Raw genomic sequence first — 18,242 nt, forward strand, 5'->3', positions numbered from 1 at the left:
TAAGAATTCATGTGAGGGAGAAGTTTGCATTGCCAATACCAGACAGTCCCAGCCCAGATGCAGAATAAGGGCCAGAAAGCACTATGATCCTGAATCATCAAAGAAAGATTAAATTATGTTCATGAGACTGTAATTAACTCAAGGAAAAGACTGATGTACTTTGGAAAATAATCACTAGCAGATGTGAAAACAAGAATTACTTCTCTGTGGTCTTTACCTAACATAAGGTTGTGTTAACTAGAATGTTCACCTTATTCCCTAAGCATCCCCATGAACCAGCCTTCCACCACACTAAAATAAAGTGTATACAACTAGAGAGATGGAAATGATACAATCTTAGTCCCTATTTCATCTAATAGATGTATTTATCTCTAAATCTAACATTGAGAACTCTGGGCTTTTATTTATTAGCATATATAATTTTCTTTAAAAAGACTTAGTGTCATTGCCTCACTAAAACCTTTTCTATGTCTCTTGGTAACAGTTGGCCATTCCCTCTTTTCTGCTCTCCCTAAATTGTGTTTATATTTGTGTCAAAGCACCTCTACTGTGTTGAACCTCGTTGTTCACAAAAGTCTCACTTCGAGGCTCTGAGCTTTTAAACATAGAGCTCCCCTTTTCCTTTTCTGCATTTTGTAAACTTAGCTCATTTTCTGACGCATAGTAGGTATTCAGTAAGTGTCACAAGATAGTCAGAAACCCTAGTTAAGGAGGCTGAACTAAGTTAAAATCACTAATTCACACAGATCTACTTTTTTGTGTTTTTAGGAGTTTTAATTTACACATTTGCTTTATTTTGTGCCTTTTTCGTGCTCCAGCAATGACTATCTGCTGAGAAGCAGCAATGGACCAAAGTTAACCCTAGGATCATTTTGATGGGCCGTTTCTATAACCAGAACCCTAAGCAAAATGGCAGAGTAGGCAAAGTTTGACTCAGTTTGCCCCATCCTCCTCTTGTGCAAGATCCTCCCTTTTCCCAGACACCCGTTTTTTTTTTTTTTTTTGACTTGTCAAAGACTTCTGTGTAGTTGTCCCAAAAGTAAATTGCCCCATGCTCCAAAGTTAACACTTTCCCATTCCTCCTTGTACCTCTTTAACCTTTTTTCATCTTCTTTACATTCCAAACCCAACCCCAACCTTTACTTTCATATGGAAATTGTTTCTACAGATCTAAGCTTCTAATCATCATACTGATCAAAGTGTGTGTGCATGTGTGTGTGTGTGTGTGACTTCACAGCCTGTGCCTGCCTCTCTACTACCTCTCAGGTGCCTCTTGCTTTGCCACTCTCGACACTCCAAGTGGAAAATGCCCCATTTAGAGCCTTTTTTTCATAGAAGGAAAAAATGTCTCTTTTGGTACACTTTTGATATACTTGGATTAAGTGTATCTTGAGCACACATTTATCTTTCAGTTCTCTCCTTGCATCTTACCTACTACTTTTGAATCTTTTCTACTCCCTTCTATAAAATGAAAGAAGTATCTCTTCTCTAATATATGAAGAGTGGTGTTCATTCTTTTAAACATTCCTTTTAACTAAGAAATATAAGGGTCATATCTTGTTTCCAGGTCCTATTTGCCATTTTTTCAGTGGAGTTGATGCAAATAATTATTTTTGCTCATTATTACAGCTCTCATCTAAAGTGTAGCTGGTTTGTCTTATTAGCTCTTCTACTAAAATTATGATCTAGTGTGTATGTGTTTAACCTTAGAAAAAAGAGTGATGAGAGCTACTTGTATTTGCATGAGAAGTTTGCCAGTGAAGCCTTAACCTCTTGCAAAATTCATCAAAGTCATATTAAACCATTAAACCATAACTTGTCTTGAAATAGTCTGGAAGAACAGAGAATTAATATAATGAAGAATCTTACCAACAATGGACATTTTAAACATATCTATCTTTATCTATCTATCTGTCTGTCTGTCTGTCTATCTAATCATAGCTCATCACGACCCTTGCTTAGCTTAGTAATAATAATCGGTATGCATCAAAGAACAAATATCTAATGCAAAGGATTTTTTTTTCTAAGAGTAGAAAGACTGAGAAACCACTGGGTTAAAAGCAATAATGCTCAAACTTTCCAAGTGTTTGTTACACATAGGAGATGGGGGATTGGAAACTATTTTTAAAAGAACTCTTCTATAAACCTGCAGGCGACAGAAAAAATCAGTCTTTACTTTTTTAGTAAAGTAAAGTGGAAGAAAATTTTCACCTCATATCTAGGAATGAATTTTAAATGACCTGGGGATATTTAACAAGATCTGTTAACACTATTTTCTGAAAACGTGTTACTTTTATTGAATATTAAGTTTTCATTGTGTGGTGATTTCTTATGAATCTAATAACCTAAAAGTAAAGTTTAACAAAAAGTGAAAAATCTCTTTCTTTTATTCCATTATTTAAAAAATATACTGCGTGAACTGTTGATTTCTAGGAAACGTAAGCATGAGTTATAATATTATATTCTCAAGAACTATTTAAGGAAATATTTTTCTTTTATTTAGTGAAGAAACTGAGGCACAAAAGCTCACTCAAAATTAATGCAAAAACAATTTTCTGAGATGGTCATTTCCATGTCTTTATTTTAATAGTAACAATAATTACCTCCCTTGTAGAGGCCATTCTTGATTCCAGTTGCAACAAAATCATTTGTGCAAAATCTCCAAACTTGTTGTCGTATCTTTCATGTTAATATCATTTAGATCTTTGCTTTAAAATCACACTAATTGCCTGAAAGTTTCTGTAAGGTAAAATTTAAGTACAACATGACGACCATTGCTTTTTTGTTCTTTAAGTGAAAACCAAGCACTGAAGCGTAGCAACTCATAGCAATTCATACAACAGAAAGAATTTTCAAATTCTCTTAATGACTAAAAAAAGGGATCTTCTATAATCTAAAATTCCAGATACATGCATATCATGAGACGAGTGTTTCCTATTTCCAGTAGCCATAGCCCAGGAAAGTACGACTGGAAAAGCAGAGTCAGAACTGGGAACCCTGCCCCATCAGAGTTTGTCTGGGAAGACTCATATGCTCTGTTTTGCCTATGGAAGCTGTTGGTCGGAGTGATGGTTGCTGAGTTAAGGAATGGCTGGGGGCTTGTCTATAGTTGTGACAGCTGGAAGGGTTGGGTGTCAGTGCTGGCCTTCTGAGGACTAAGTTCTCCTTTTCCCTCTTGACCCAGCTCAGTGACTGTGGGATTGTCAATCGTAGATAGTCACTGAGTATTGCAAGTTGTTGTTCCCTATAAATAGCTATATCTATAGAATCTTGGCCCATTTAAGTCTTGGGTGAATTTTGCTCAGATTGCAAAATAGCTCAGTGATTTATTCTTTTTTTATCAAGAGGTGCCATGCTTTACTTTGGCTTAGGTCATATTGCCAATGTGTAGTGTTTTTTTCTTTTTCTTAGCACTTGATTTTTTTTTTTCAAAAGAGATGCTATCTGGTTTGTTAATATGGATATAGTTAATTATCTGATAGAACATGTGTGTGTGTGTGTATATATATATATTTTTTTTTAAGGATGCCACCACTATTCCCTCAGCATTTAATCAATCATGTTCTTTGGCTTTCATGAAGCTTTCAATTTTGTGAATAGTAGAGCTTGTCAAGTGTCATTTAAGTGCCAGCAAATGGTTGATTTGAGGCAAGAAGAACAAAGTTTAAAAAAGAAAATAAATCTCACATTCGCTTAATAATTTGCCCTTTGCAGCAACAGAATCTTATCTGACCACCCACATTCATTTGGCTGCTGACGTGGTTCTTGCTTCAATTGCAGAAGCTATTTTTGCACCTTTTGTGTCTTTTGAGGAACCGAGTGGGCCTCCTTGCTTATAATGATTCATGTTTAAAAGTGCACAGGGTGTCCTGAAGTGCTGCTGCAGTGATGTGCAGAAAGCAGGAGAAGTTAAAGCTAACTACTTCCTTTAAGCGTTTTGAATGCTCACATGAAGTGGTAGTGGGTTAAGGCACATTTTAACTGTCATGTATTGATGCTTTAGTCCTTCCTATGAAGCATAACATGTCTGGAAGAAAGAGCAATGTTTTTAAAAATGAACAAATATACAATAACCATCTATGGATATGTAGTGTTTTTATATATGCCTTTTGTATTGGGAGATAAACCATCTTAAGATGGTTGATTGATTAATCTATTTGGATTAAGTAGTTTGACCTTCAATGCTTTTTTTTTTTTTTTTTTGGATCAGATTGGATACATTAATTCTAAGTGTGAGAAAGTTCCTTTCTTTGTTACCTATTAGAGTTTGTTATGTCTTAGGATTTTACTTTGGTTAGTTTTGGCTTCCTAGTTCAGAAATTAATTTTAGCACAGAACATAACATTGCTGAAATAAACTATAGAAAAGAATTTTCTGTGAGGTTATCTGAGACTTGATCCTGTGGAGTTTAGTTGCTGATGTTCCAAAAGAAGTTTTGTGGGAATCTCAGCTTGAAGGCAGAACTGTGTCATGGATTCCAGTGGCAGAATGTCTAGTTCCAACATACTGTTTTAACCCTCATGTTATTTTCTGAATTGCTTCCACTTTTACTGTTACAGACAATTCTCTTTTAATACAGGGACTTAGTCAAAAGATTTAGGCTATGTGAAAGGAAAGGAAAGCTTTTTCTTGAAAGAAAAAGTCTTCTTGAGAGATCCAGTTCCAAGTTTTCTGTCCTCAAGAAAGATATTTCTATGAATAAAGAATAAGCCTGCCTGTTAAATTCACTACAAGTGTCATCATTTAAAAAATCTTCTTGTTCCTCTTTTAGATTCCCAGAAGTGGTGCATGAGTTCCTGTGGAGAGAGTTGGCGTCGTGGAAAACAAAGACAGTTGGGATGCAGTTTTTTGATATGAGGATAACAGGTTAATAACTAAAAGTTATCATTTTATTCTATTGTTTCACATTTAACCTGAAAAGCAGTTTTAGCTTCCTGTGCACCCATATGTGAACTGACTTTGTCATCAAGTCTAGAAAGAAATGATGTATATTGCTATTTGGAGAGAAAAATGTAGTAAAGGTTTTGTTTTATTTTGTTTTTCCTAATAGTTCACTTTTAATTATAATTTCCTTAATTGAGATAGCCTCATTTAAGAGGATTTCTTTCTGGCACAGTTTGTTTTCATCCAAAATTCCACTTAGTAAATCCTAATAACTCTTGTTAGAGAATGCCTAGGTCTATAATGTTATAGAATGCATTTTTTCACCAGAAAAGCAAAATCACAATTGTAAAAAAGTTGCAAAAAAAAGGGTATGAGAAAATATTAAAATTAGCATGCTATAGTCAAAATAAGTCGTGAATATGTTGAACAAATATGCAAACTATACAACTGTCTGCAATCAAGTTCTCATTGTAGCCAACATGGAAAAAATACAGTTCGGTTTTCCACTAGATTTTAAATGTCAAATTAGATGTTAATGTATGTCAAATTAGAGGGTGATCATCACAATCTTTTCACTTTTCTCCAAAGGTTCTCTGAATTGCTTCATAGAGTTTTATATAATATACATTATCCCCCTCACATTGGCGACTTGCTCCTTTTAGGGAGAGCTAAGGTTGTTATGGGAATTTTTACTAATAAAAGAAGCACTTGTAATGAATTTAGCTCTCAGGAAGGTGCCTCTTTTAAATCATCCTGTGGAAATAAGTCTGTATTCAGTTGGACTCTGGCACTGGTCAGGGGTTTTCGGTAGATCCTTTTTCCCCTCATCCGGTGCTCATGTGTGGTAGTGACTTGTGGGACCATCAGTGTTAAAGCAGCCGTGCTCTGAGACACTCATGTATTTCTTAAAAACATTTTGCAGTTGATCTATGGCATTTTGAAAGCAAATATATGGAAATGGCCTCTAAAATTTAGATCAGTAATTATTATCACAAGATGTATATTTTGTTCACAAGTGGAATACCACCAAATTGTCAAAAAAAGGACCAAATAAACCATTTTAATTTTTTAAAAATGTTTTATTATTCAAACATTGCAGGTAGAGAGGTAGTGTTTGTTGCCTGTCATCTTACACTGTTATTATTTAGGATGTTATTATTTAATGCTCACTTGACTTTTGCCATCACTCAAGTAATGATTAATTTCCTGAGGTGAAGTTTTTTCGAAGGCAGTGTTTTCCTAAGCAAAAGGTCCCAGACTGACACCCCTGGATACTGTAGGCCTTTATTCATCTGCAGAGCTGGGCTGCCTTCCTGCCAATCCCACCCAGCTGTTATCCTGAGGAGACCTCTGTGGAGGTCCATAAGGGAGGCTGTTTCTGGGCCTTTCTTTTCAGGGCCTGTCAGAGGAAATTATTTAACTGGGTGCCAAGTGGATTTGAGAGGGACTGGGAAGTGTGGCCAAAGGAGTGGGCACGCTTTTAGAAAAGTGGCAACTCTTCCATGTGATACCATTTTCCTTTCTTCTGCTCAGTTCCCTTAGTTCCATTACCACTAAAATAGCCATGCAGAGGGTGGTGTCTTTTTCAGTATTACCCACCTCTGAAAAATGTGCTGAGCTTGCTGGACAATGCCTGCCTTTACCGCCTGAAGGACTCCTATGGGCTGGGGCACCATCCACAGGAAACCCCAAAGTCACATCCTCCTGCAAAATGCCTTTCATAGCGCTCAGAGGCATTAGGGAAAATTTTAAATGTGAATGTGAACCTGTGTTTGGAATACTGCTTCTTTGTTGGCAATGGTGCCAAAAATGGCTTTGCATGGGCTTGGTTACCATAAAAAGAAATCTCAGAGAATGCAATGATAACTGGCTGTTTTCTTATCATATGAGGATTGCTCTAATATTGCACTTTTATTTATTTTTGGTAAAAATTGCATACTTATTTAATATGCATACTTATTTATAGTGTAAAATATGAAGTAAGTAGTATAGATAACCAATAAATAACGTGCATTTAAATAAACATCTAATTGAGTAAATTTATTGCATATAGTAGTAATTGCATGTTTATTTAATATGCAATTGATATTGCATACTTATTTAATATGCAGTTGATATTACACATCAATTGATTGGGATAACTGGGGATTTACTTTTAACACACACAGAATATGAAAAACAAAGTGAATCTATGCAATCATAGCTATAATTAACCACATTACTGTAGATCTTTATAGCTCCGTGTAGATCTTTATTGAGAAAATTATACTAAAATTGCAGGTATATACAATGATACATTTGATAGTTCATAAGAATATCTTAAGGTCCAAAGAAAGCATTTCCCTATCTTATAAACATTTTCATACATTTAAGTAATAAAATACAAGCTTAGGAATTTATACCATTGTTAGTAGAATAGATGGCTAAGTGAAAATAGCTCCTAACAAAAAAAAGACAGATGTCATTATCAAACCTTGGCTTAAGCTTTGAAAGCCTTATGGATTTTAAAGTGAATTTATCTTCCTAAGTGTAAGTTGAGGAGAGCAGCAAAAAGACTTTGAAGGCTCCCAAGTCCTACTTCGTTTTAAAGAGACAGACATGCAATGCTCAGGAATAGATCTATGGTGCACACAGTTTACACTGCAAAATTTTTTCAGTTTCCAAAATAAAGCAACTGTAGACAAGAGATGAATGATAACAGCCCATGTTCTTAATGGTTCATGCACATGACCGGTGAATTCCCAAAAGGCCCATCACTTCTTTCTTCTCCCATCTACCTTTCTCTATATGCCTCAGAAACTCCAAGAAGGAAAGAGATTTTATGGATAGCAGTCAGTTGAAGACTCTCAAGGATGGTGTTGGAGAGAATACGATATCCTCAGATATGTTTAAAATCTTAAAACCTCATGTAAAAGGTTCATGTGAAATAGGAGTGATCTCCAACTCCCTAGTAATGTTCTTAATTAAACCTTTCACTGGAGAGAAAGGTTAGACTTTGTAGTTCAGAGGAATGTAGACCAGAGGGATCCCTGGTACTTCTGGGCTTTCCAGCTCAGACGTAAGGACAGGTCTTCCTGAATAAACAGGAGTAGGGCGCATGGCACGGGGATTACCCAATTCCCCGATAGAATGGTAGGACATCTTAGGTAAGCTTGTCTTAGAAATTTGAAAGGGGGAGATTTTCCTCCCCAAAGCTATTTGCATAGTGAAATCAACATGTATTTTTTACTGGGATCAAAGGTTTGAATTTTAAAACATTTTCTGGATGATAAATGCTATTGGAATGAAGGATGATATTCTGTTAATATTAGCAAAATTGATTTTCTTTTTTTAATAAAATAGTAGGCGTGATTTTTCTGTTGAGTTCTTTTCTCCTAAAACTTAAACCCATTGACAATTAAGTAAATATTCTAGATAATTTTTGTTCTGACAATTAAATATCTGCTTTTAATTTTTATACAAATCACTTTTCTTCATCTCTGGTCTATTTGATAATAGCAAAGTATGATTGCCTTTGTTTGCATTATATTTGGAACATCTCTTTTTTATGGTATGTCCTTAGTGAATAAGAATGGTATTTGTCTTGTTTAAGGTGTAATAGTTTTAATTTTTTACTATCAACCACAAAAATTAAATATGTCTCATTTATAAAGTTATTGCCTCATTGCTAAATGAACACACTGCATTCTGTTTAAATATTAAATATAGTATTCCATTCCTATTTTTCATAAAATTTGATGCACATGTTTAACTTGAAGTCTGTGTTTTAAGCAAATGATATAATCTGTGTAAAGTAAGGAATGGGAAGTGACCATATGCCTCATTTTGACTTGTTAGGTTCTTAATTTCCTTTTCAAAGAATAAAGTAAAACAATTGTTTGTCATGAGAATTAATCAGGTTCTCACAAGGAGCTGTCTTCATTAATAACTTTAACACACAGATTTTGAACATTATTTAAATTATGGAATGATTTGATTTCTAGGAAATGGCACGTTGGGGCCATTTCTGTGCTAGAACCATGTAAAACTCTTATATTCTCCCAGAACTATGAAAAAATCAAGCACTGGACATATTGACGTCAAGTAAAAATATTTAGGAGAAAGTATTATTGACGATGTATTATTTTACACTGTGGTAAAACTTAAAGAGTGGGGCTGGAGGTGGTAGGTGCTAGTCGGGGAGGTGAGACCCCTTAGCTTGGCAGCCAGCCAAACCTGGATTTGATGCTGGTTCTGATCCTGAGTATCATCCTCAACTGTAAATATGGGTAATAACACCTATTGCTCAGGACTATCATGAGGCTCTACCCCAGCAGAGCTGTACCACTGCACCCAGTAAATACACAGTGAACAACAGCCATCGTCCTTGTTATTACTAGTGATGCAGCTGCGTACATAGATCAATACTGTGATAAACTATTAAATATGAAAAGTAACCTAGAAATTATTCAGTTCAAGCTCTGACTCCTAATTAAGGAAAGACTTGCACAAGTTTCTGTCTTGGACTGGATATATTCTTCCGTTTTAGAGAACGTTATTCACCTCTAAAGGTCGGAGGTTGATTGTGTCTACATGACCCTTAAATATTTAGCTAATTAAACAAAAAATTCAGCCAATTTGGGTTCACTGTTGCTTATTCTTCCTGTTAGCGTGGTTGCTAGAAATGACCAAAGCACATTTGCATTAAAGTCTTATGATGCCATCACTTCTCTTTCACTTTTTGCCGCTTTACCTGTAGAGGGATGTATAGGAACATCACTGTGGAAGAAAAATTTAATTCAATACTAACACTTTTTAGCAAACCAGAGTTAATATGCTTGTTATTTGTTTTTTCCAACCACTGCTTTACAAATCTATTGTGCTTCATGGCTGTTAGCAGAAGGACCTTTTGATTACAGATACCTTGCTACAAATGCCTGGGGGTCACTGATTTCTCATCCGAAAGATTTATTGTTCCTGTGGGAATTTCCATGTTCTTTCCCCCTTGCTAAGTGCAACTACTGTTGTCATCATAGTAGCAGCCCATGTTGGGGAGCAAATTGGTCACAGAAATAAAACCAGTTATGTGAGTTTAGTTTGGGAACTTAACAGTACATTTGCATGGAGGCATCTTTGTTAATAACCAATACTTCATTTAAAATGTGAACATGCTTGTGTTAAGAAAAATAAACAAAAAAAGATTGCCAAAAGTCATAGGTTAAAAATAGAAATCCCTTCCTGTGTCTCTTCCTCTGACTCCCTGGCTCCATTTCTGTGATTTAACTAATGTAAAAGCTGTTTGGCATCCTTGCAGAAATTTTCTGTTTATTGCTTGTTTCTCTTTTACACAAAAGGGATTATAAAATACATTCCAGGGTGCAGTAAGCTTTTTGTTTACAGTCAATATTGTCATCTTCTGAATGAGGTTTTATATTAGTACTTATAGCTATACTTAAGTTTTTTAAATGGCAGTTTTATGATTGAACCATAATTTACCTAAGTAATCCTTGTATACATATCTTTCTGCACTTGTATCTGTAAGGATCTATTTCCAGTAATGGAATTTCTGGGCCAAAGGGTATGAGCTTTCTTCCTTTGATAGCACTTCTGCATTGCCTGTCAGAGAAACCCACAGCTTTCATCATAATTGTTACAGTTGAGCACTGAAGTTCTCAGAATCCTCTGGGTGCTACATTGGCCATTCCTTTATGGAAACTGAGTAGTCACTCAAAATCTAATAGGTTTTAAATTGTCATGTTTCCCTTAGCCATTCATAGTCACCTGGAGGACTCCACTCTGCTGTCATGCAAAATTTCTTAAAAGGATATTTATTCTTTTAAATGTTAAAACCTATAGGTTAAACTAAAAACCCCACTATCCTCAACTTTTTAATATCTAAGGAATTAGAACCAAGCTGATGGTGTGAAAAGCCTAAGATGTTTTAATATATTAATCTTATATCTTAGCAATTATTACTCTGCAGTTTTTATAATTTTTTCATGTTGAGTTATTTTTGGAGACAGTGTCAGTCAATATAAGGTTTATAGTATAGTGTTTTCTAAGGCAGTTACTTGCTTTTTCTTAGGGCAGATAACATTGTGAGCTATATAATGAAATTTAAATTATCATTTGTATACAATGATGTTGTATTTTAATGGAACAGTCTTTCCTAACTGCATTTATTTTCTACTTAGGAAGCGTCAAGACAATCATGCCCATGAGAACGCTAAACCATTCAGGTAATCATTATATTTTTTAACTGTCCCCAAAATATGTTTTGTTGTCCATATAATGAAGGTTTTATAACTGTGTTATTTAGATGCACTTTTCTGCCTTTTCCAAAGTTCTCTGACAATCTTTGATTCTTACAGCCTTAGTCTTGCTCTAATCACTGCTAATCATTGCTCTTAAGTTATAAAATGTATCTGTATTAAATATTAACATTATGTGTAATACATGTAATATTTTATATTAACATATTTTATTATATATTTATAAATTATATATTTAATATGTTTTATGTTAATCTATAAAATATATCTACATAGAGAAATATGTAGTACACTTAGCATGTAAGTCATAAAAGTTGGTTAGAAAATAGCCCTAAATTTATTTTAATGAAGTCTTTTTTAAAAACCTTATGATTTTATAAATAATATGTATCGAAAGTTTTCCTTTAAATACCTTTCTGACCAAAAGTAAGGGGTATTTAAAAGGATGACCAGAATTCAAGCATTGAAGAGATTTATGCTTATACCTTAAGGCTAAGTTTGGAAGTAATAGCCTTTAATTGTAGAATTAATGTAACAGCTACAAAAAGGATTTCTTGGAGTAAAAAACATTTTCAGTTTATCCAATTTCAGACAGGTTATTTAGGATTGGGTTTGGTTTCTTATTTTGATAACTGTTATGACAACCTCTTTGTGTTTCATTTTCTTTTCAGACCATTTTATCTTAGTGAAACTGGCAATTAAACTTTGCTCAAGTTGATGGGCAAAATTTCTTCTAGACCATTCATCACCCCAATTTCATCCTAGTTGAAAATACTCAAATGCCATAAGAAATCTTTATAGATTTGTACTTAGCTTTTGGATGGACATTTCTACAATGGAGAGAACTGTGTTATAGCCCTGGTCTGAGGACATTACCATCTAATGCCCGTAGACTACAGGGTGGGTGAGGAAAGTTCCAAAGAGAAGGAGCACTTGGCAAGTTTGCAGACACCCTGGAACATGGAAGCAAGTAAGCTTTGAAAAGCACAGCTTTGAAGACACTCCATGAGCCTGCACGGCTTTCAAGCGAACTAGCACTTAAGACCTTGTGTAACAAAATGGACACTGGGGACACAGCTCTAGGACAAAAAGCTACCTCAAGGTCTGGAGAAACTGATAACGCATCAGGTAGATGGAGACAGGAACAATCAGCTGTTATTAAGATGAGCACTTTTGGCAGTCAAGAAGGACAGCGGCAACCACAAATAGATCCTGAGCAAATCGGAAACACGGCATCAGCACAACGCTTTGGTTCTGGGAAACTGGCCTCACCTAGCGAAGTGGCACAGCAGGTCACAGAGAAGCAATACTCACTGCACCGTCCGAGTCCTTATTCATGCCAACATTCACTCTCTTTCCCGCAGCACTCGTTGCCACAGGGGGTTATGCACAGCAGCAAGCCACATCAGAGCCTCGAAGGCCCTCCGTGGCTTTTCCCTGGCCCTTTGCCATCTGTTGCCTCTGAGGACTTATTTTCCTTTCCTATACACGGCCACAGTGGTGGTTATCCTAGAAAAAAGATTTCCAGTCTGAACCCTGCTTATAACCAGTACTCCCAGAAAAGTATCGAACAGTCAGAAGATGCTCACAAAAAAGAGCACAAACCCAAAAAGCCCGGCAAGTACATTTGCCCTTACTGCAGCAGGGCGTGTGCCAAACCCAGCGTACTCAAAAAACACATCAGGTCCCATACTGGTGAGCGGCCATATCCATGTATACCTTGTGGTTTTTCTTTCAAGACAAAGAGCAATTTGTACAAGCACAGGAAGTCACATGCCCACGCAATTAAGGCAGGATTAGTCCCTTTCACAGATTCAGCTGTATCTAAATTGGACCTCGAGGCCAATTTAATTGATGGAGAAGCAGAAATACACTCAGACGGTGAACAGAGTACAGACACAGATGAGGAGAGTTCCTTGTTTGTTGAGGCTTCTGACAAAATGAGTCCTGGCCCACCCATCCCGCTGGATATCGCCAGCAGAGGTGGCTACCACGGGTCATTTGAAGACTCACTGGGTGGTCCAATGAAGGTGCCAATTTTGATTATCCCCAAAAGCGGGATTCCTTTACCGAATGAAAGCTCTCAGTATATTGGCTCTGATATGCTACCAAATCCGTCTTTAAATACTAAGGCTGATGACTCTCACACAGTTAAACAGAAACTTGCACTAAGACTGTCAGAGAAAAAAGGACAAGATTCTGAGCCATCTCTAAACCTTCTGAGCCCGCACAGTAAAGGAAGCACTGACTCTGGTTACTTTTCCCGCTCAGAAAGTGCAGAGCAGCAGATAAGCCCTCCAAACACAAATGCGAAGTCTTATGAAGAAATCATCTTTGGAAAATACTGTCGGCTCAGTCCGAGAAGTACACTCAATGTTACAACCACGAGTCAGGAGCGCACCACGATGAGTAGGAAGGGCACGATGGAATCATTACCTCACGTAAACACCAGGTTAGAAGTCAAGATGTTCGAAGATCCCATTTCACAGCTGATCCCAAGCAAGGGAGAAATCGACCCCAGTCAGACAAGCATGCTGAAATCCACTAAGTTCAACAATGAGTCAAGACAATCCCAGACTATTCCATCATCTATCAGGAATGAAGGAAAACTTTATCCGGCCAGTTTGCAAGGCAGCAACACAGTTCTCTTAGAAGCTCCCATTGACTCTTCACCTCTTATTAGAAGCAACTCAATGCCAACTTCTTCAGCAACTAATTTAAGTCTTCCTCCTTCTTTGAGAGGAAGTCACTCATTTGATGAACGGATGACTGGTTCTGATGATGTGTTCTATCCAGGGACTGTAGGAATTCCTCCCCAGCGCATGTTGCGAAGACAGGCAGCTTTTGAGCTGCCTTCGGTACAGGAGGGGCACGTGGAGGCAGAACACCATGGCAGGATGTCAAAGAATATCACGGGTTCATCCTTGAAGGAAAAGAAATTGATTCCTGGGGACAGGGTTGGGTATGACTATGATGTTGGTCGGAAACCCTATAAGAAATGGGAGGACTCTGAGACACCAAAGCAAGGCTACAGGGATGTTTCCTGCATCAGCCCCTTAAAACACGGTGGGGAGTATTTCATGGATCCCTCGGTGCCTTTGCAGGGAGTGTCAACCATGTTTGGAACTACGTGTGAAAACCGGAAACGCCGGAAAGAGAAGAGTGTAGGGGACGAGGAGGACACCCCCATGATTTGCAGCAGCGTGGTGAGCACGTCCATGGGCATCACGACTTCAGATTATGACCCCAAATTGCAGATGCCGGAAGGAGTGAGAAGTGGGTTCGTCGTGGCTGGACAGGAAAACCCTTCTCATGGTCACTCCGAGCGCTTTGACCCATGTCGACCCCCACTGCAGTCTGGAAGTCCATCTCTTGGGTCAGAGGAGTCACCCTCAGCCGCTGATTCAGACAAGCTGTCAGACGTAGGGGGCAGGAAACCGCCCGGAAATGTGATTTCTGTGATTCAGCACACGAACTCACTGAGCAGACCCAATTCATTTGAGAGGTCCGAGTCCGCTGAACTCGTGCCGAGCGCCCAGGAGAAAGCCTCGTCACCTTCCGAGACCTGTGACAGCGAGATTTCAGAAGCCCCGGTGAGCCCAGAGTGGGCTCCGCTGGGGGAGAGTGCGGAGAGCGGGGGGAAGCCATCCCCTTCTCAGCAGGTCCCGCCGCAGCCCTACCACGCGCAGCCCAGGCTGGTGCGCCAGCACAACATCCAGGTCCCTGAGATCCGAGTGACCGAGGAGCCCGACAAACCAGAGAAAGACAAAGAAGTCCAGAATAAGGAGCCGGAAAAGCCGGTGGAGGAATTCCAGTGGCCCCAGAGGAGTGAGACCCTCTCCCAGCTCCCAGCAGAGAAGCTGCCTCCCAAAAAGAAGCGTTTGCGACTTGCGGACATGGAGCACTCCTCCGGGGAATCCAGCTTCGAGTCCACGGGCACAGGCCTGTCCCGCAGCCCCAGTCAAGAAAGTAACCTGTCCCACAGCTCCAGTTTCTCCATGTCTTTTGAAAGAGACGAAACCATGAAGCTTGTGGCACCTGCCAAGCAGGATGAGTTCGGGAAGCACTCGGAGTTTTTGACTGTCCCTGCTGGTTCGTACTCACTGTCTGTCCCTGGCCACCACCACCAAAAGGAGATGCGACGCTGCTCATCCGAGCAGATGCCTTGTCCCCACCCGGCTGAAGTCCCAGAAATTCGGAGCAAATCTTTTGATTATGGGAATCTGTCCCAGGCTCCGGGGGCGGGGGCATCGGCCTCCACGTTGTCCCCATCCCGGGAGAGGAAGAAATGCTTTCTGGTGCGGCAGGCTTCCTTTAGTGGTTCTCCGGAGATCGCCCAGGGGGAGGCCAGTGCGGATCTGAGCGTAAAGCAGGAGCACATGGAGCACCTGCACGCCAGCCTCAGGTCCACGTGGCACCACGGCCCATGCCCCGTGCTCCCTCCGTTTCAGGCAGAGGACCCAGGGAAGCAGGTTGTGGGTCCTTGTGCCCAGCTGAGCTCAGGACCACTCCACCCGGGCCAGCAGCAGATCGTGCACCTCGACAGTCAGGAATCTCTGAGAAATCCCTTGATACAACCGACCTCCTATATGACAAGCAAACACTTGTCTGAACAGCCACCTTTATTCCCACACCAAGAAACTATTCCGTTCTCTCCGATCCAAAACGCCTTGTTTCAGTTTCAGTATCCAACCGTCTGTATGGTTCATTTACCAGCTCAGCAGCCTCCCTGGTGGCAGGCACACTTCCCCCACCCCCTTGCTCAACACCTTCCGAAGAGCTATGGCAAGCCTTCTTTCCAGGCAGAAATTCATGCCAGCTATCCCTTGGAGCCCGTGGCCGAGCACACTGGCAAGAAGTCCACTGATTACTTGCACACGAAAGAGCAGACCTACCCAGGTTATTCAGGAACATCAGGGCTACACTCAAAGAACCTGCTTCCGAAGTTTCCAGTGGACCAGAGCACCAAGTCAGTTGATACTCCCTCTGAGCAGGTTCTCCAAGAAGATTTCGCCTCAGCCAGCGCCGGGCCTCTACAGTCCTTACCGGGAACAGTGGTCCCTGTTAGGATCCAGACCCACGTGCCGTCCTATGGGAGTGTCATGTATACAAGCATTTCTCAGATACTCGGGCAGAACAGCCCTGCCATTGTCATATGCAAAGTCGATGAGAATGTGACCCAGCGAACGCTGGTAACCAATGCGGCCGTGCAAGGGATAGGACTGAACATCGCCCAGGTGCTGGGGCAGCATGCGGGCTTGGAAAAATACCCACTCTGGAAAGTACCTCAGACCTTACCCCTGGGCTTAGAATCCTCAATCCCCTTGTGTTTACCTTCCACCTCTGACGGCGTCGCCACCCTGGGAGGCAGCAAGCGTATGCTGTCTCCAGCCAGCAGCTTAGAACTCTTCATGGAAACGAAGCAGCAGAAAAGGGTCAAGGAAGAAAAGATGTATGGACAGATCGTGGAGGAGCTCAGCGCCGTGGAGCTGACCAACTCGGACATCAAAAAGGATCTCTCCCGCCCACAGAAGCCCCAGCTGGTCCGACAGGGCTGTGCCTCTGAGCCAAAGGATGGCTTGCAGTCGGGGTCGTCTTCCTTCTCCTCACTGTCCCCCTCCTCATCTCAAGACCATCCATCTACCAGCGTGCCCTTGAGGGAGCCTTTGCCCCCGAGCTCCAGGGCGCCCTCTCTCGGGCAGAGGTCCAGTGGGCCTTCTGAGAGCAAAGAGTCCTCAGATGAGCTGGACATTGATGAGACGGCATCGGATATGAGCCTGAGCCCACAGGGCTCCTCAGTGCCACCCGGGGACAGTCAGCTCGAAGAGCAAGGAAAGGGCCAGAAGCTGCCTGCTGGCCTACTGGTCCACAGGGCCTCCGGCCCAAGTGGGAAAGTGGCCAATTCAACTCTTCTTTTCACGGACGTGGCAGATTTCCAGCAAATTCTTCAGTTCCCCAGTCTGCGGACAACAACTACTGTGAGTTGGTGCTTCTTGAATTATACAAAACCCAATTACGTGCAGCAGGCCACCTTCAAATCCTCGGTTTATGGTTCATGGTGCATTAGTTCCTGTAACCCAAACCCATCAGGATTGAACACCAAGACCACGCTGGCTCTCCTGAGGTCCAAGCAAAAAATCACCGCAGAAATTTATACCCTGGCTGCTATGCACAGGCCTGGCACCGGCAAGCTTACATCATCAAGTGCTTGGAAGCAGTTTGCTCAGGTAACAAACATTATTTCTGAAAGCACTCTGCACCATGCATTTGGTTGCTGTGCAGAATACATAGTGAAGGACATACAGTCGAAAAGACGCAAGTGAAATGGAGGTCAGAGTTGGGGGAGTCCTCTGCAGGGCAGGCCTGACCCACTGACCGTGAACTTAGTTAGGAGGGTCTCAGGAAAGTTCCCAAAGCGAAGGATCTCCTCCAGTAGCTACTCTGAAACCCTCCCACAGGGACTAATTCCTTTGGGTTCTTCTCCCTTCCGACCTGTGTCAGTGACCTGGCAGACCAACTTTCCTTTGCTGTGAGGAGTTCAGGAAATTGTGAAATGAGGATGTAGAACAGGGAGTGGACCCTGGAAAGGAAAGATGAGGAAAGAGATGTCCAAACCGAACTTCGCAAACTTCAGTGGGGGAGGGGGATAGCTGTTCCCACTGACTATACTTTTTATTAAAGTTTATTTTCAGTATATTTCTCTCAAAACTCATTTCTCCAAGGGATTAGTTGGTTGGTTCCTGTGTGAACAACTATTGCCTTCCATGTAAAGTTATAAAATTATTAATAAGAGCCACTTTGGAATGTATGCTAAATTATTAAAGAGGTAAATGGAGGATATAAAAATGTATTTTACTTATTTTAGCTACCATTGCCCTTCAATAGTTTTTAGAAATATCTTCTAAATGAATAGAGAGACCTTGAATTGCTACTTCAAAATATACAGTGTGTTTTTAAAGTTTTTATTAGTGTTGCACAGTGTGTGTGCTAAGGGATCTCATTTTTTTTTTAACAGAATGTTGAATTTATTTTGCAGAAACTCATTCTTTTCTGATTTTGTCCCTGTCATCTCTTATTTTATATAGCCAGCCTGTGGTCTTTTAGCAT

The 18,242-nt window shown here is 40.1% G+C and overlaps 1 protein-coding gene across 14 annotated transcripts in view; it reads left to right on the forward strand.

Annotated features, from left to right (window-relative positions):
• HIVEP2 (HIVEP zinc finger 2) overlaps positions 1 to 18,242 on the forward strand; it is a 178,873-nt gene that overhangs the window by 143,938 nt on the left and 16,693 nt on the right. For all 14 annotated transcript variants that reach the window (XM_064486642.1, XM_064486647.1, XM_064486649.1 and 11 more), the window contains 3 exons: positions 4,772 to 4,866; positions 11,058 to 11,102; positions 11,807 to 17,362. In XM_064486642.1, the coding sequence (XP_064342712.1) occupies positions 12,194 to 17,362 (5,169 nt within the window). In that variant the 5' untranslated portion in view covers positions 4,772 to 4,866; positions 11,058 to 11,102; positions 11,807 to 12,193. The remainder of the gene's footprint in view (positions 1 to 4,771; positions 4,867 to 11,057; positions 11,103 to 11,806; positions 17,363 to 18,242) is intronic.

Source organism: Camelus dromedarius, chromosome 6 (genome assembly GCF_036321535.1).
Source record: "Camelus dromedarius isolate mCamDro1 chromosome 6, mCamDro1.pat, whole genome shotgun sequence".
NCBI classification, from domain to species: Eukaryota; Metazoa; Chordata; class Mammalia; order Artiodactyla; family Camelidae; genus Camelus; species Camelus dromedarius.